At 43.6% G+C, this 16,027-nt stretch overlaps 1 protein-coding gene across 11 annotated transcripts in view; it reads right to left on the minus strand.

The window, feature by feature from the left end:
* PLEKHA1 (pleckstrin homology domain containing A1) overlaps nt 1-16,027 on the minus strand; it is a 2,820,639-nt gene that overhangs the window by 939,442 nt on the left and 1,865,170 nt on the right. For all 11 annotated transcript variants that reach the window (XM_044056044.1, XM_044056048.1, XM_044056047.1 and 8 more), the window contains one exon: nt 15,832-15,877. In XM_044056044.1, coding sequence (XP_043911979.1) covers nt 15,832-15,877 — 46 coding nt within the window. The remainder of the gene's footprint in view (nt 1-15,831; nt 15,878-16,027) is intronic.

Below are 16,027 nucleotides of genomic sequence, written 5' to 3' on the forward strand. Positions count from 1 at the left end.
TCTTTGCTACGAAGGCACACCCCAAACTGGAAACTCTGCTCTAGTGATAAACATCTCTTCATGGCTCAAAAATCCAACAATATAGCTGGAAAAAAGAAGTTATGTCTTACCATAACATTCCATCTGTGTTGTTGATCTTCGTTCATTCATGACTGATGGGTTATCAGTTCCATCCTCAGAACCGAGCCGGCCAAATATCAAACTCGCGTCAGCCAAAAACTCTCGAGCCAAAGTCCTACCCAGAATGCTCTGCTCCCTGTTACCTCAGATCGAGTTTGCAAGTTGATAGACAAAAGTACAGGCTACCTCTGGTCATAACAGACCTACAATAAAGGAGTATATGAGATCAACCAGGAACCTCCGGAGGGATATGGAGGGTGGGAAGTAATGCATGAATGAACGAAGATCAACAACACACATGGAACATTATGGTAAGACATAATTTCTTTATCTGATGTTGTTTATCTTTGTTCATTCCTTACTGATGGGACAGAGTCCCTAGCTACCTGTATCCCTGGGTGGCCCTCATGGAAGGACATTCCTGAGCACCATGGAGCCAAAAGAAGCTCTACCTCTGGAGGCCAAGTCCAATTTGTAATGAAGAATAACGGTATGAGGTTTGGCCCAAGTCACAGCTGAGCAAATATCACTGAGGGAATCCTTAGTATGGAAAGCTGCTGAAGTTGCCATAGACCATGTAGAATGTGCTTTCACTCTGTGAGGCAAGGTGATATTGTTCTTGTTGTAGATACAGGTAATGCAATTTCTCAACCATGACGCCAATGTAACTTTTGAGACAGAATGACCTTGTCTAGGTCCATGAAAAGCCAGAAACAGTTGGTCTGACTTACGTGTAGATATTGTTCTGTCCAGATAAAAACATATTTGTCTATGAACATCCAAGAAGTGCAGGCAATACTCTCCATTGTTAGAGTGGTTAGGAAAGAACACTGGAAAGTCAATAGATTGGTTGACAGACCGCTCTGACACCACTTTTGGTAAAAAGGAAGAATTAGTTCTCAGTAATACCCTATCCTTATGGGAGATAAGATAGGGAGGTTTGATGCATAAGGCTTGAAGTTCTGACAAGCATCTGGCTGATGTGATTGCAATCAGAAACAAAGTTTTCCAAGAGAGATATTTTACATCATGTGAAGACGCAGGTTCAAATGGGGGAGCTGTAAGAGCTTGCAGAAACAATGCCAAATCCCAAGGTTGTACCGGTTCTCTAAAGGGAGGTTTTAAGTGGATAACCCCCTTCAAGAAAGTTTTACAGAGTCTATGTGACATAAGTAAAGAATCCTGAAAACCAATATGGAAATTTGAAATGGCAGCTAAATGCACACGAATAGCAGAGGCAAACACCCCAGAGTGGAAAAGATGTGATAAGTAACCCAAAACCACCGAAACTGGGCTGACAAGTGGTCTATTTGTTTATTCGCTGCCCGTAGAGAAAACCTTTTCCATTTATTGAGATAGATTAGTCTGGTGGACGATTTATGAGATGCAATAAGAATACTGCGCACAGGGGACGAGAGGTTTTCCTGCCTGGCAAAAATCTGAAGGGGAGAAACCAAGCTGTCAGTTTCAGGGTTATTAGATTGGGCTGAGTCAGACCCAGCGGATGGGAGATCAACATTGGGGATGGATTGAGGACCCATAGTTGATCTAGCAGGTGAGGCCAGAGGAAGGGGAACCAGACTTGTCAAGGCCAATATGGAGCAATGCGGATCACTTTGCTTTTCAACTGTCGTACTTTCTTCAGAAACTGGGAGATGAGGGGAAGAGGAGGATAAGCATAAAGTAGACCCGAGGGCCAAGCTTGGACTAGAGCATCTCTCGGTAACTGTCCCCGAGGGGGGATAAGGGCAAAATAGTTGCTGCACTTGTAGTTGGTTGGGGAGGCAAATAGGTTGCAGCAAGGTTGGCTCCAGCGGCTGAAAATTCATAGGGTTGAGGGACCACTCGTGTGGTTGTAGAATGCACCTGCTCAATTTGTCTGCTATCATGCTGGAGCTCCCGGGAATGTGCATTTCAATTAGAATGCGGTTGGAAGCTATCGCCCATTGCCATATTCTCAAGTCCTCTTGGCATAACGGGTAAGATCTGGTGCCCCCTTGCTTGTTGATGTACCAGACCACTGACATATTGTCTGATTGGATCGCAATAGTCCCTGACGGAAGGATGGAATGAAATGCTTGCAACACTAGTAGCAACGCCCTCAGTTCCAGGACACTGATATGCAAAAGGGCCTCTGTCTCCAACTAGGTGCCTTGGACCGAGTTCCCCTGACATAGCCTCCCCCACCCCATCAGTGAGGCATCTGTGGTCACTGTGGCTTTCAGTTGATGAGGGCTGAAAGGGCAAGACCATTGTTGGGGATTTCAAGACATCCACCAGAGTAAATCTTGCTTGCATCTCCGAGTTACACATATCTGAAATGACAAAGGATGTTGTAGAGGGTACCACTGAGTGAGAAGTAACCACTGAAGGAGCCTCATGTGGAATCTGGCTAGAGGAACAATGGTGATCGAGGCTGCCACTGACCCCAACAGTTGGAGTATAGATCGAGTGGGAGATTTGTGGTGACAGAACAGCTGTTGAACTTGTTGCCTTATTCTTTGAAGCCTGTGGTCCGGAAGAGATGCTGTGCAATTTCTCATGTCCAACAGTATCCCTATGAATTCCAAAGACTGAGCTGGGGTCATGTTGGACTTCTCCCAGTTTATAGTGATTCCCAGGTGTTGTGCTGTGAGGAGACTGTAGTACAGGGCTTCTTCCATTAGACGCTTGGTGGGGGCGGTAACGAGCCAGTCATCTAGATATAGAAACGCCTGGAATCCTTGAAGTCGCAAGTGATCAATAACCACTGCCATGCCTTTGTTGAACACTCTGGGGGCTGTAGAGAGACCAAAGGGCAGAGCTCGAAACTGGTAGTAACTGGCTCCTATGCAGAAGCAGAGGTACCTTCTTGAGCATTTGTCCATTTTGATGTGGTAATATACATCTTGAAGATCTACAGAGCACATCCAATCATCTTCTTCCAAGAGAGGAAGGATAGACTGAACCGTGACCATCCAGAATTTCTCTGTTTTTACAAAGTTGTTCAGTGTGCTGAGATCCAGAATTGGTCTCCAGTCCCCCCCTGTCCTTTTTGGCACTAAAAAGAACCTTGAGTAAAAACGGATCCTATCTGGTCTGAGGGGACCATCTGGATGACTCTTTTTTGTAGCAGCTTTTGGATTTCGTGTGCTTCTGCTTCCCTTTGACTGGGTGGAACATCGGGTAATACTCTGGATGAGATTGGACAAAGATGGAAGGGGATGCGATCCTAGACTCTAGATATTATCCATTGTACCCAAGAGCCAGTGGTTATATTTCCCCAGGCGGCGGGGTACAAGGAAAAACTACCCCCCCCAACCGCTTCCAGAGGTGAGCAGTTGGGCAACACTTCAGGAGCGCTGATAGGATTGGACCAGAGAAAGAATCTCTGGAACCTCGGTTTTCGTGGACATCCTCTGCCCTGAAAAAGGTGTCTTCCATTGGAGTTTCCCCATCTGCCTCTAGGGGAAAACTCAGCAAATGTTCCACGGAAAGAGCCCTGTGATTTCCTGTGCCACATCTTCCCACTCCTGTGATTTCTGGAGTCGAATCTTTGAGGAGTGGAGTGTCTGACACCAATGGCAGATAGGGCCTTGCCATTTTGTTCACACCTTGCCAGCATATCTTTAATTTTAGGGCCAAACAAAGAAGCAGCCTCAATGAAGGAAGCCTTAAAGGAGTCCGCAAAGGCTCATCCAGGCATGTCGTCTGGTGACTATACCTGCGCCTGCCGCTCTAGCCGCTCCTTCCATTGCATGAGAAATAAGACGTATGGAAGAATTGGAAATGGACTCTAGGGTGGCTATATGAGAAGCCACATTGTCACGAACCTCGTCAGAAACAGCTCCCGCCAAGGTTTCAGAGAGTTGGTTGATAAGACCCCTCTGAAGCCTGGTAAAGTGTGCCAAATAGTTCAAAGACCTTACAGCGAAGGTCAATGAAGCAAACACATGCTTCCCTAGTCTGTCTATCGCCCAGGACTCCTTGTTGGGCAGATGGACAGTTTGGACAGTTTGGCTCTCTCCTGCCAATCCTTCATATTTGCAGCTGCCACCACCATGGCATTTACTGGAAGACCTAATGAACAATAGGGATGCTCAGCTGGGGGCGATAACATTTTATCAGGCCTCTGTAGCATCACTTCCAGGGTGTCAGGAGCCTTCCATGCAACTAGACGATGAGCTGGTGAGCTCATTAGCTGGCGGGGGTAACCCAGGAGGTAGGGGGCTGGGCACGAAAGGCCTGCGGGAATAAGGATTCCTCAGAGGAAGGATTAGAGGACTTCCAGTCACCCCTTTAAGGATCTCGAGGATGTCACCAAAGGATACCTCATCAGAGGGTGACCGTGGGGGCCCTTCCCCGTCATCAAAGTCTGTATCTTCAGTCAACAACTCCTCAGTGGAGTCCATGTGCTTCCTCTTGCATGACGCTTTGCGTGGTACTTCCTCAGTAGGAAATTCTGGGGAAGACTGCAAAGAGGGGGACTCCTGAGGAAGAGAAACCTGTGGCCTTTGTGCTCAGTGTCCAGCAGTTGTGGCTTGTAAGAGTTGCAGTACAGATGGGGGAGAGGACTCCGACATGTGGGGTTTGCCAGCGGAGGCAAGCACCCTCTCCACGGCCTGGAAGGCCAGCCAGGCCAAGGAGGGATGGGAGCCTGGAACTGAGCATGACAACCTCGGAACCAGGGTCACACCCCACCCCGACGAGCCAACCCCCATACCAGGAGTCTCAAGAGGATTGTGAAGCGTGAGAGAGGAGAATTCCAGGAGGGTGCCATAGAAAAAAAATCGGCGTGGAACCAAGAATGTCCTCCCCCACGGCACAGCCACTGGCCTGAAAACAGCCCGATGCCCAGTACACCGACGGCCACAAAGACGACTCAGTTTCCAAAGTGAAATCCACTATTGGAGTCGGAAAAAGGGAAGCTGCTGTCGGAGTAATGGGCTTCGATACTTGGGTGGAAGTCGAAGGAGGAGTGTACGTTGGAGTTTGAGGAGATATACGTTCACCTGAGGGAGGAAATGTGGACTTCGACAGGTGAGAGAGACCTCTGGCCACAAGCAACTGGTCAACAAGCTGCAACACATCTTGCTCAGAGAGGCTCCTGGTCGACCTCATAGAGAAACCGGAGGGCGATTCTGGCCTTTCTAGAAAAGGACTATATTAGCTACCAACGAATGGATCCAGGGAAGGAGAGTACTTGGTCCTTGCTAATTCGAGAGGTACAGAGCCCAGAACCGAGGACATCTGCACCGAAGAAAACAGTGTGGAAGTAGTCTGTGCCGACATCGGCGCCATAGACGTTGAAGGTGCTTGCACCGTAAAAGCAAGTGTCTGCACCAATGGGTACAGTGCCATCGAGGAAAGTGTCTGCACCAGTAACAAAGACATTGCCAAAAAGGACTGCACTGAAAAAACATGTCGGTGCCAAAAGTGTCTGCACTGTGGAGGTCAATAACGTCATACTCAGAGCCGAAGAGGATTGTACCAACGGTGCCGAAGGGGACTGTACCTGCATGGACGGTGCTGGTAAGGGCTGCGACGGAACTGTTGGAGCCGTAATTGTCTGCCCTGGGAACTCAGGTGTCAGTGTCGATAAGGAGGATATGGCTGGAGCCAGAATCAGCTGGGGCAGTGCCGAGCCTGGAGCCGACAGGGTCACAGGTGGCAGTGCCGAAGTATTAGTCAATTTCACCTTCTTATGAGTCGACTCCCTACGATATCCAGAGGGAGATGAAGGGGGCGACCTCGATGAGGAAGAGGAAGAATGCCTCTTACGGGGATTAGCAGGAGGGGGTGAGCTCTCCGACTCAGAAATAGCCTCACAGAAAGGAGATGTGAGAAGACCTTTCAAGATTAATTTGTTCTTTCTCTCGTTAAGAGTCCTGGTTGAAAAATTTTTACAAATCCCACACTGGGCATCCACAGTAAGGTGGGAGACATTCAGACAATAGACACATAAGTCATGGCCATTGGAAAGCGGTAACTTACGGCCGCAATCCTTACACTGCTTAAAATCAATGCTACTTTTCTTATCCAACATAATGATGTGGAGAAGAAGAACAGTTCCAAAAAGAGGAGGGAAGGCTACCCAAAAGGGTAAGAGGAGACAAGGAAGAAGGATTACCAACGATGGTAATGAAGAATTACCTCAAAGGTAAGAAAAGTGTAATAAACAGAAATAGACTAAAGGGAAAGAGTCGTAAAGATACGATAGGGTAGAAGAATTATAGCAGAAACTGTTTGAAAAACATTAAAGTAGAAACGATATATAACACTTTCAAAAAATTAGACACTTAGCTGAAGAGAGTGGCTTGGCACGGCCATATAGCAACGTGGCAAATGAGATATGAGATAACAGGGAGCAGAGCATTGTGGGTAGGACCTTGGCTCAAGAGTTTTTTTCTGATGCAAGCTTAATATTTGGCCAGCTCGGTTCCAAGGACGGAACTGATATCCCATCAGTAAGGAATAAACAAAGATCAACAACATCAGATTGCTATGTTTTCCAGAAATTTCTCCAAGGTCTGGAAATCCAACCCACTTCTGATTACACTCACTGAAAATCCACTCATCTTCAAACCTAAACTAAAACAACATTCTTACTTTATGGCTATGTTGTTAAAATACAGGATAACATTACCAGCTAACACTATCAGCATTACAAGTTCTGCACTTAATACTAGTGCACCATCTCGGTTCAGGAACTGTAGCATTGTTTACACACGCCTACAATGTACTATCCAGAATATGTATTACGTGTATTTAGGAGACATTATGTATTATGTACAAGTGTATAATGTCTATTATCATATTATAATGTCTTAATATTTGCAGAGAATGTGAAAATGTGACAGTAGAATGCATTGTTCTTTTATTGTATGGAGCTTTTCTACCTGGATCTCCACTGAAAATGACCTTGTGCACAGCTGGACTTTCCTGGCAAACAAAAACAAATAAATAACTAACCTTTATCTGTCCAAGAAGCAAATTCAAAATCAGATATTTCTTGCCAGAAGATGCTCCATTATGAAAATGAATATAAAAAGATCAAAATTATAATACCATATGAAGTGCCTCTCAAATGCACTAAAATCATTCAAAACCCAACTAAAAAAGCATCTTTGCAACACTTGGTTTTGCTTTTGTTCTATGCTTAACTAACTTAAATTATTCTAATTTTTGACGCTCTGCAGTAAACACCATGAAAATTATTTTTTTCAGCATCTTACTGACATATATACCACCAAACCCACTTCTTATACCTCTCCCTTTTTGCCCTCATCCAGTCTCATATCCCATTCTGTCTCATTAACCTCCTCCTACACTATTTTTCCTTCTAACTCTCTTTTTTTTACATACCCCTCTTTCCCCTCTCAAACTACATCTAATTTCCTTTTACTTCACTCCAACATGCCTTTCACTTGCAATCCTCTCATATAAAAACTATAACTGTAAAGATTACATTTTCAAAAGGTCAAGTTATACATACTTAAAAATGCCAACTGCACACTGTGCAGATGGTTATGATCGGGTCTCCCATCATAACCACATTATTATGTGTTAAAGACATGAATGCCAAGAAATGTTCAACAGGTTGAAGTTTGGCATCCATGGTGAGAACCCATGATAATGAGTTACGATTGGTGAGATCTGATCATAAATCAGTGTAGTGTGCAGAGTCTTACCTATCCGTGTAATATCAATTACAAAAGAAAAAAAGCAAAGTGTTTTACTGGCTCTGAAATCAAGTAAAACACTTTGAAGGTGCTGTCACATACACAGCAAGTAAATAAAAAGTCACGGACCATTTTTAAATACTGACCAAATTTAAATAAGTTATTTACAGACTAATTTCTGTAAATGTCAATGGACATGGGGGGGGGGGGGTGTTCAGGGACTAAAGGAAAGTCCCTTCCCTTATACCCGACAGTTACAAAGCATACGGGTGTGTAACAATTGTTGCACATTTCTGAAAGAGCTGTGATGGTCAGGTCTCATGTTATAGTAGCATGTAACAGGTTTATCTTTTTTTTCACTTTTGGAGTGGAATCACAGCACTCAATGCACTATACAGATTTTCTTGTCTGTAATTGGATGCTACAATAAACAGAAACAGTATTTCAGAGTTAAGCAGTTGAGGTTGATGTTCTTCATCTCACATTGCTGCAGTCCTTACTTATGGGGTAGTCCGCTGTCCTCGGTCGGCCCGAATACCAAAGTATTAGGCTGACGTCGGTCATGGACGCACAGCCCTGACATCAGAGCGTCAGGGTATAAAAGCGCATGACCGACGTCATATCCTCAGTCTTTTTGCGCATGGTCCGATGCAGAAGCAGCGTTGCAAGTGCCGTTCGGCTTTCTGAAATTTTCGATTTGAGTTTCAGACATACCAAGTTGGGCTAAGTACCCGTTGGGAGCATTTTGTTTTTCTTGCCTCAGTTGTTTACGGATGTCAGAAAAAGTGAATAATTGTATTTCTTGTGGGAAGCAGATACGCATAGGGATTACCACTCGCTTTGTATCCCTTGCTTGGGACCGGAGCACGACGTAGTTGGGTGTCGGTTTAATAAGCGCACTATTAAGAGAAGGCTAGATTGCGCTAGGTTAGTCTTTGGCAAAAGGTGTAATTATAATATGCCGGATCCTCCGGCAAGAAGCGTAAAGACAAATCTGTAAAGCCTAGACAGGATGTTTTGTCCATTTCGGACGCCGGTCCTTTAGAGACTGCAGTGGAACAGGTGGAGCCGGCTGAAGTTTCTGTTGAGTCTCAGGGGGAAACCTTGATTTTACAGGATGTGGCCTCACAGGAGTCAGGTCAGGCTGAAGGGGCCTCTCAGGTTACTTTTCTCCCTTCTTTGTCTAAGGGGGTTAGGCCTTCTGCTTCTGTTTCTAGGGCTCCTTCTAAGGGCAGGTCTGTTTTGCCTTCTTCTGGAGTTAGTTCTGGTTCTTCAGGGTCTGTACCTAGAAGCATATGCTTAAGATGGCAGAAGATTTGATTTCTTTAATTAGAGGTTCCATGCCCCCTCCTGATAAGAGGCCCAGGGTAGAGCCAGAGTTGGAAATTTTGGAGCAAGCCTCAGATGATTCTGAGTCTTCTGCTGAAGATATTCAAGATTTTCCTCCTTAGTTCGATGCAGAGGATTCTACTCCTTCTGCTTCCCCAGAGGATTTTTCATTTACAGAAACCTTACACTCTATGAGGGAACATTTTAAGTGGGAAGGACAGGATTACTCAGATTCCAGAAAGAGGCTTAGAGAGTTCTTGTTTTACCACAGCACAGACCCTTGGCTATTCCTCCTGTTTTGGATGTTGTTCAGGATGTTTTTGAGGCCTCATTCAATCCAGATTCTATGCCTCCTGCACCAGTTAAACCCGGATAGGTATTATAGGGTACCTGAGGCTCATAAATACCTATATAAGAGTCGGACCCGGAAACTTAGTCAGGGGCCTAAGGGTGTTAGGGCTTCTGTTGTAAAATCCGGTTCCTCTAGATAAGGAAGCTAGAGCTTTGGACAGATGGGGTAAGAAGGTGTACACCTCTTCTACTTTAGCAATGAGGGCTTTAAATTGCCAGTTTCATATGTTGAAATATCAGAATTCCCTCTCTCAGCTAAAATCTAAGGTTGATGCTTTGGCAGAGGGCATTGAGTGTAAAGAATTGCAAGATTTGGTGCATGTTTCTGAGCAGGTGGGGAAACATTCTTTGCAGTGTGGCTTTGATGCTTTGCAGGCTTCTTAGTGGCTGCCACTGGTTCAGTTCTTAGGCATGCCTGGCTTAAGGATCAGAATTTATCTGAGCATGTTAAGTCTAGAATTCTGGATGCTCCTTTACAGTCCGAAGTTTTGTTTGGTCCTCCTGTGGAGTCTGTTTTGAAGAAAATGGAGGACAAGGCTAAGTCTATGCAGACTGTTAAAGATTTTTTGCAGGTTCAACCTCCTAAGTTTAGTAGAAATTGGCCTGCTAAGGGTGGGCGATACCTTCTTCTGATTCCCAGTCTAGGGGTAGATCTAGGCTCAGAGTACCTTTAGGCCTAGAACATGGAGTTCGCCTGCTCAATCTGCTGGTGAGGGTAGGGCCAGTCCTTTAAGTAAACAGCCCCAATGACCTGCATTTTCAGCTACCAGCTCCTTCTTGCCTGCTAGCTCCTTTGTCAGGAAAACTAGCTCTCTTCAAGCAAAATTCGTTTTTAATCACCCAAGACAAATGGGTGTTGGACATTATAAGCAAAGGTTACAAGTTTTATTTCCATACTTTGCCTCCTTTCAAAGGTATGCCAGACATTCCTCCTCGACAAAGGATGGAGGCTCACAAACAGATTTCTTTACTTCTTCACATGGGAGCCATACAGCCAGTACCTCCTTCAGAAGTGGGTCTAGGGTTTTATTCCCGCCTGTTTCTAGTACCAAAGAAAGGGAACACGTGGAGACCGATTTTGGATTTATCTCTCCTCAACACTTATTTGGACATTCCAAAGTTCAAAATGTTGACATTACAACAGCTTTTGCCTCTCCTGGGAAAAGATCACTGGATGGTAACTTTGGATCTAAAGAGGCTTATCTTCATGTTCCTATCAGGCCCAGTTGCAGGAAGTACCTGCGTTTTCGAGCTGGGAATTTACATTATCAGTTCTCTGCATTGCCCTTTGGCTTATCTACTGTGCCCAGAGTGTTCACAAAGGTTCTGGCTCAGTGATAGCCTTTTCAGGATGGAAGGAATACAAATTTATCCTTATTTGGACGATTGCCTGATTATGGCACAAGACAAGGCAAGCTTCTTCAACATCTACAGTATGTGATGGTAGTGTTAAGATGCCTAGGGTATTCTGTGAGCGAAACAAAGTCCAGTCTTGTTCCCTCTCAGGACATGTGCTTTCTGGGTGTGAGACTGAATACAGCTTCCCAGGCGGCCTTTTGACCCCGGACAAACAGAAAAGTCTTTCACGTTATTTCCAACAAATGTCTCTACAGTCCAGGCTGACTGCAAGGACAGTCCTTCAAGCCTTAGGGTTCATGGCATCTTGTATTCTGGTGCTTCCCAATGCCAAATTGCATATGAGGAAGCTTCAATGGTATCTCAAAAATCTATGGACACAACACTGCCAGGATCTAGACACTGTCATTCAGATAACACCTTGCATTCAGAAGGAATTTTGTGGTGGGCTCAGGAATGTCACCTAAACACAAGGACTCTCTGTGACCCGACCAGAGGCGAGTCAGATTCTAGCGACGGATGCCTCGGACAAGGCTTGAGCACACCTCGATGGAAAATGGGTGCAAGACACGTGCCTGCCAGACTTCAACATTTGCATATCAACCTGAAGGAGATGTTAGCAGTACAATTTGCATTGATGGCTTTCAAGGATTTACTTCACCCAGGGCAGGTGTTGATTCTAACAGACAACACAACTGTCATGTGGTACATCAACAAGCAAGGGAACTCATTCTTACCCTCTTTGCAGGCAAGCGATGATTTTGTGGGAGACAGCTCTCAGTTACAACCTCAATCTTCAGGCAAGGTTTCTGCCAGGAGCACAGAACTCCTTAGCAGATGTATTGAGCAGACAAATAGTGGATCCTCACGAGTGGAAATTGGATCCGTATTTCAAAGTTGACAGTGGCATGGGGAACTCCAGACATAGATCTGTTCGCTTCTCCACTAAATTACCAGTTGCCAAAGTTTTGCACAAGAAGGTTTCATCCCACAGCTTGGAAGGTGGATGCTCTGTCATTCAGTTGGAACAGTCTTCATGTATATGCCTTTCCACCTCTACCTCTTCTGCCCAAGGTTCTCTTGAAGGCCAGACAAGACAAGCCATCCATGATCCTGATAGCACCGGATTGGCCTCGACAACACTGGTACCCACTACTGAGGAGTTTGGTCCGAAGCCTCCATGGCCTCTGCCTTTGATTCCACACCTTTTGTCTCAGGAGGGCAATCACTTTCTCAATGTCAGAATTCAGTCTCTGCATCTAACAGCCTGGCATATTCTGTTTTGAATTCTGGAGGTTCTCAGCTTCCACAACAAGTTTTGAAGGTTATTTTGGAGGCCAGGAGGCCTAGTACAAGGAAAGTTTATGCTGATAAATGGAGGAGATTTTTATTTGGAGCAAAGGAAGGACTTTGATGTTTCCAAGCCTAATTTGAGTGCTTCCTTACAATATCTTACTGAGTTATTAGACAAAGGTTTGTCCTTCTCCTCCATAAAGGTTCATGCAGCCATTTAGGCTCACTATGACTGTGACCCTCCTTTATTCTCTCATCCTTTGTTTAAGCAGTTTCTCAGAGGGGCAAAGAACATAAGACCCCCACGTAGAGCTCCTACTCCTGCTTGGGATCTCAATTTTGTGTTGGAAAAGCTTACTCTACAACCTTTTGAGCCTGCAGCGACTGAATTAAAGTATTTATCATTGAAAACTGCTCTTTTTTTGGCCATTACTTCTGCAAGAAGGGTTTCTGAATTGCAGGCCCTTATGGCAGTGGAGCCTTTCTTGATTTTTCATAAGGATAGGGTATCTTTGCGTACTAATCCTTCCTTTATGCCTAAAGTGGTTTCTAGTGTGGCCTTAAACCAAACTATTCATTTGCCTACTTTTATGCAAATCCTCAAAATAAAGGGAGAAGATTTTGCATACTTTGGATATTCACAGGCAGTTGCGTTATTATTTGAGCAGAACCAAGGAGTTCAGACAGTCTCAGCAGTTGTTTGTTTCCTTTGCTTTGGGTTCACAGGGTAGACCTGTTTCAAAACAAACTATTTCTAAATGGATTGGGTTTTGTATTTCTTTTGTTATTCCCATCATGGTAAGGAGATTCCGCTGGAATCAGACCTCATTCCACTAGAGCTTTCTACTGCCTTTCTAAGGGGATATTTTGGAAGCAGCCACTTGGAGTTCAGTACATACTTTTTCTAAACATTACCACCTTCCTCTTTATTCTAAATCTAGGGCTGGATTTGCCACTGCAATATTACAGGGCATTTTAGCTGCCCCTACTGCTTTATGATTTTTCCAACCGCCCTTTCCCATTGCTTTGGGATTCTACCCATAAGTAAGGACTGCAGCAATGTGAGATGAAGAACATAGTACAGTTTTGTACCTACCATAAATGTAGATGTTCGAAGAGCCACATTGCTGCAGTCCAATTTTCCCTCCTTCCCCTGTAGCTTAGCATGGTTATATGGTTTGGGTGATGGCTGTAGTTGTGCATATCTTTTGGGGAGGTTCTCTGTTTTTGGCTGTGGCCTTTCTTTTAGGGCCTTCTGACATCTGGGGCAAGAAAAGACTGAGGATATGGCGTCGGTCATGCGCTTTATACCCTGGCTCTGATGTCAGGGCTGTGCGCCCATGACCGGCGTCAGCCTAATACTTGCACCGAGGACAGCGGACTACCCCATAAGTAAGGACTGCAGCAATGTGGATCTTCGAACATCTACATTTATGGTAGGTACAAAACTGTACTTTATACATAGCACAAACTGAAAGCTGTAATTCAAAGTGAAAATGGATGATGATGAAACAGAGGGGGGGACTCAAAAATAAGGAGAAACTGGGATTTTTGGATGAAGATCCTTAAGGCGAACAACAATAACCATACAGAATATTATATTCATAAAGTAGGAGAAAACATTCTAAGAACTAAGCCAACACTGAAATGTAGAAAGGAGCTTCTGCTGATAGGGATGACTGTAATTAGGGGTACAGATAATAGGTAAGAGGGGGCTGGAATTTACTGGAGAAAACTGGCAAAGGAACCAAGCTACTGGAAGCAAATAATGAGAGAGGGAATGATAAGACAATGGGAAAAGGCCAAGAATTAATTTGGACTGCAAGCTAAAGACTGCCTTCCCTATCAAGGACTGACACCAGCGTATACACAAACAAAAAAGGAATAAGTGAAAGACCAGCAGTGGTAGAATTCTTAGTAAAACAGAAGCTGATGTTAAAACAAGAAAATTAGTAGGGCACATAAAATATTGCACAATAACTACAGGAATCAGAGGAAGTTGGAATGGGCTGGGAAGAGAGACTGGATGAGCTATTCATAAAGAAACAACAGCAAGATACAAGTATGGCTCCCAGATATACAACAAAGTCTAGAAAATGTATAATTTTTGCTTGAAAGTATTTGTATAGGTATTTTTATACTTCAAACTGACTCCAAATAATTTTTCCTCAGGTAGATTGCAAATGCTGGAGGTGTGACGGGGAAGAAAGAGGTAATTGGGAATATATCATTTGGGAATGTACTGAGCTGGCAGACTTTAAAAATTCCCTGCAGACTACTCTTGACAGAAACACTGGGTGAGCAAATTAGTGTAACCAAGGAAATTATTTTTTTTTGAGCGCCACTGCAGAATTGGAATTGCCTAGATAAAGTCAAGGCTTGCTGAGTTTAATTCTGGTGGCTGCCAAAAAGCAATTGCTAGAAAATGGAAATTAAAATTCTAAACCAACCGTACTAGAAGTAGCGAATACAGTAACAAAGACATAAGGACTGGAAGTAGAATCTTGAGAAAAAGGTAGGAACAAATTACATAGAAAAAATGGGAATTGTAGGGAATAATAAATGTAGAATAATGTTATGGCGAAAGAATGAGGTTTTAAGGGAAGGCGAGAATTTAATGAGCTATGTAGTATTCGACTGACAATGACTGTAGAGAAGATTATGTGATATAATGTTTGCAACTGAAAATATATCAATATGGTTTGTTTCCATTTATATAAATGCATGATTGCCTTGGTCATAAGTAACAATTCAATAAAGAGATTTCTTGTTAAAAAAACTAACAGTTAACATTTTGTGCATCTTACCTTTAAAATTGTATCTTTATTAAATGTTATAATGTACTCTTCGCCAATTTAATGATGTTATTGTTAACGTCTGTATTGCTGTTATGCCATGTACTATGCCGTATATGTTAAGTGGGTCTTTTCTCCTGGGCAACCTCAGAAAAAGCATTTCTCAGCCCAGTTGGACTTTTCCAGTAAACAAAAGCAAAATAAAATAAATACAAGAAAATGCGTTTGCTCAAGGGTTCTAGATAAAGCCAAAAATAATTGGAGACAGAGGTCCAAAATCAGGGACAATTTTTAGTTATTACTCTAATTTATTTAAAGTTAACAGAGCAAGTTTTCTATCAACATGCATTTTCTGAACATCAGGAAGCATGACACCAACTTCTGGCACTACTGAATTTAATCTTCAATAATTTATGAGGAGCAGGGTAAAATATGATGCAAAATCAGGGTCATTATGCAAAATTCTGGACAGCTGAGAGATACAAATACAATACAGTCCTGCCAGAAGTGTTTTACCCCAGTAAGCAACTGCATGCACCACTTTTGCCAAACCCTAGTGAGATATGCAGGTAATAAGGAGGCAGCACCCTTCAAACATCACAGTATCTCCGCCACCATGTGACACACTTACTACCTGATACACTAAGGAGCAATTATGATTAGCAGACTCCAGAATAAGTAGTCACATGCCTTCTACTGTCACTTAATTCTGCATAGCTAGTACATACAATAAGCAAGACCAAGTATCACACAAGTCTTATATACATCTTATGAATTTTTTTTTTCTGCCAACTCTGTTTAAACTTCATTTATTGTGTGCATAGATGGCAGACTGTATGATGAAAGAAGCAAGTGCAACAATCGAGTCAACTAAATTTAAGCTAGTTAGTCTGTTAAGAACAATAAGATTATCACAGCAAACTTACCAAAGCAAAATTCTGCCTTTGGTCGTAGCTTTGTTGCATCACTGACCTTCAGAAAAAAAACAGAAATGTGTTACTTCTGATGCAGTCATACCGTAGAGTTTGCAGCAAAACAAATACACATCAGAGTAAAATCCCAAATACACACATAAGAATTGAAGCCTGCTTAGCCGGTGTCATTAAGACTTCATCCATACAG

This window comes from Protopterus annectens, chromosome 14.part0 (genome assembly GCF_019279795.1).
Source record: "Protopterus annectens isolate FY-2018-M chromosome 14.part0, PAN1.0, whole genome shotgun sequence".
In the NCBI taxonomy this organism is placed as follows: Eukaryota; Metazoa; Chordata; order Ceratodontiformes; family Protopteridae; genus Protopterus; species Protopterus annectens.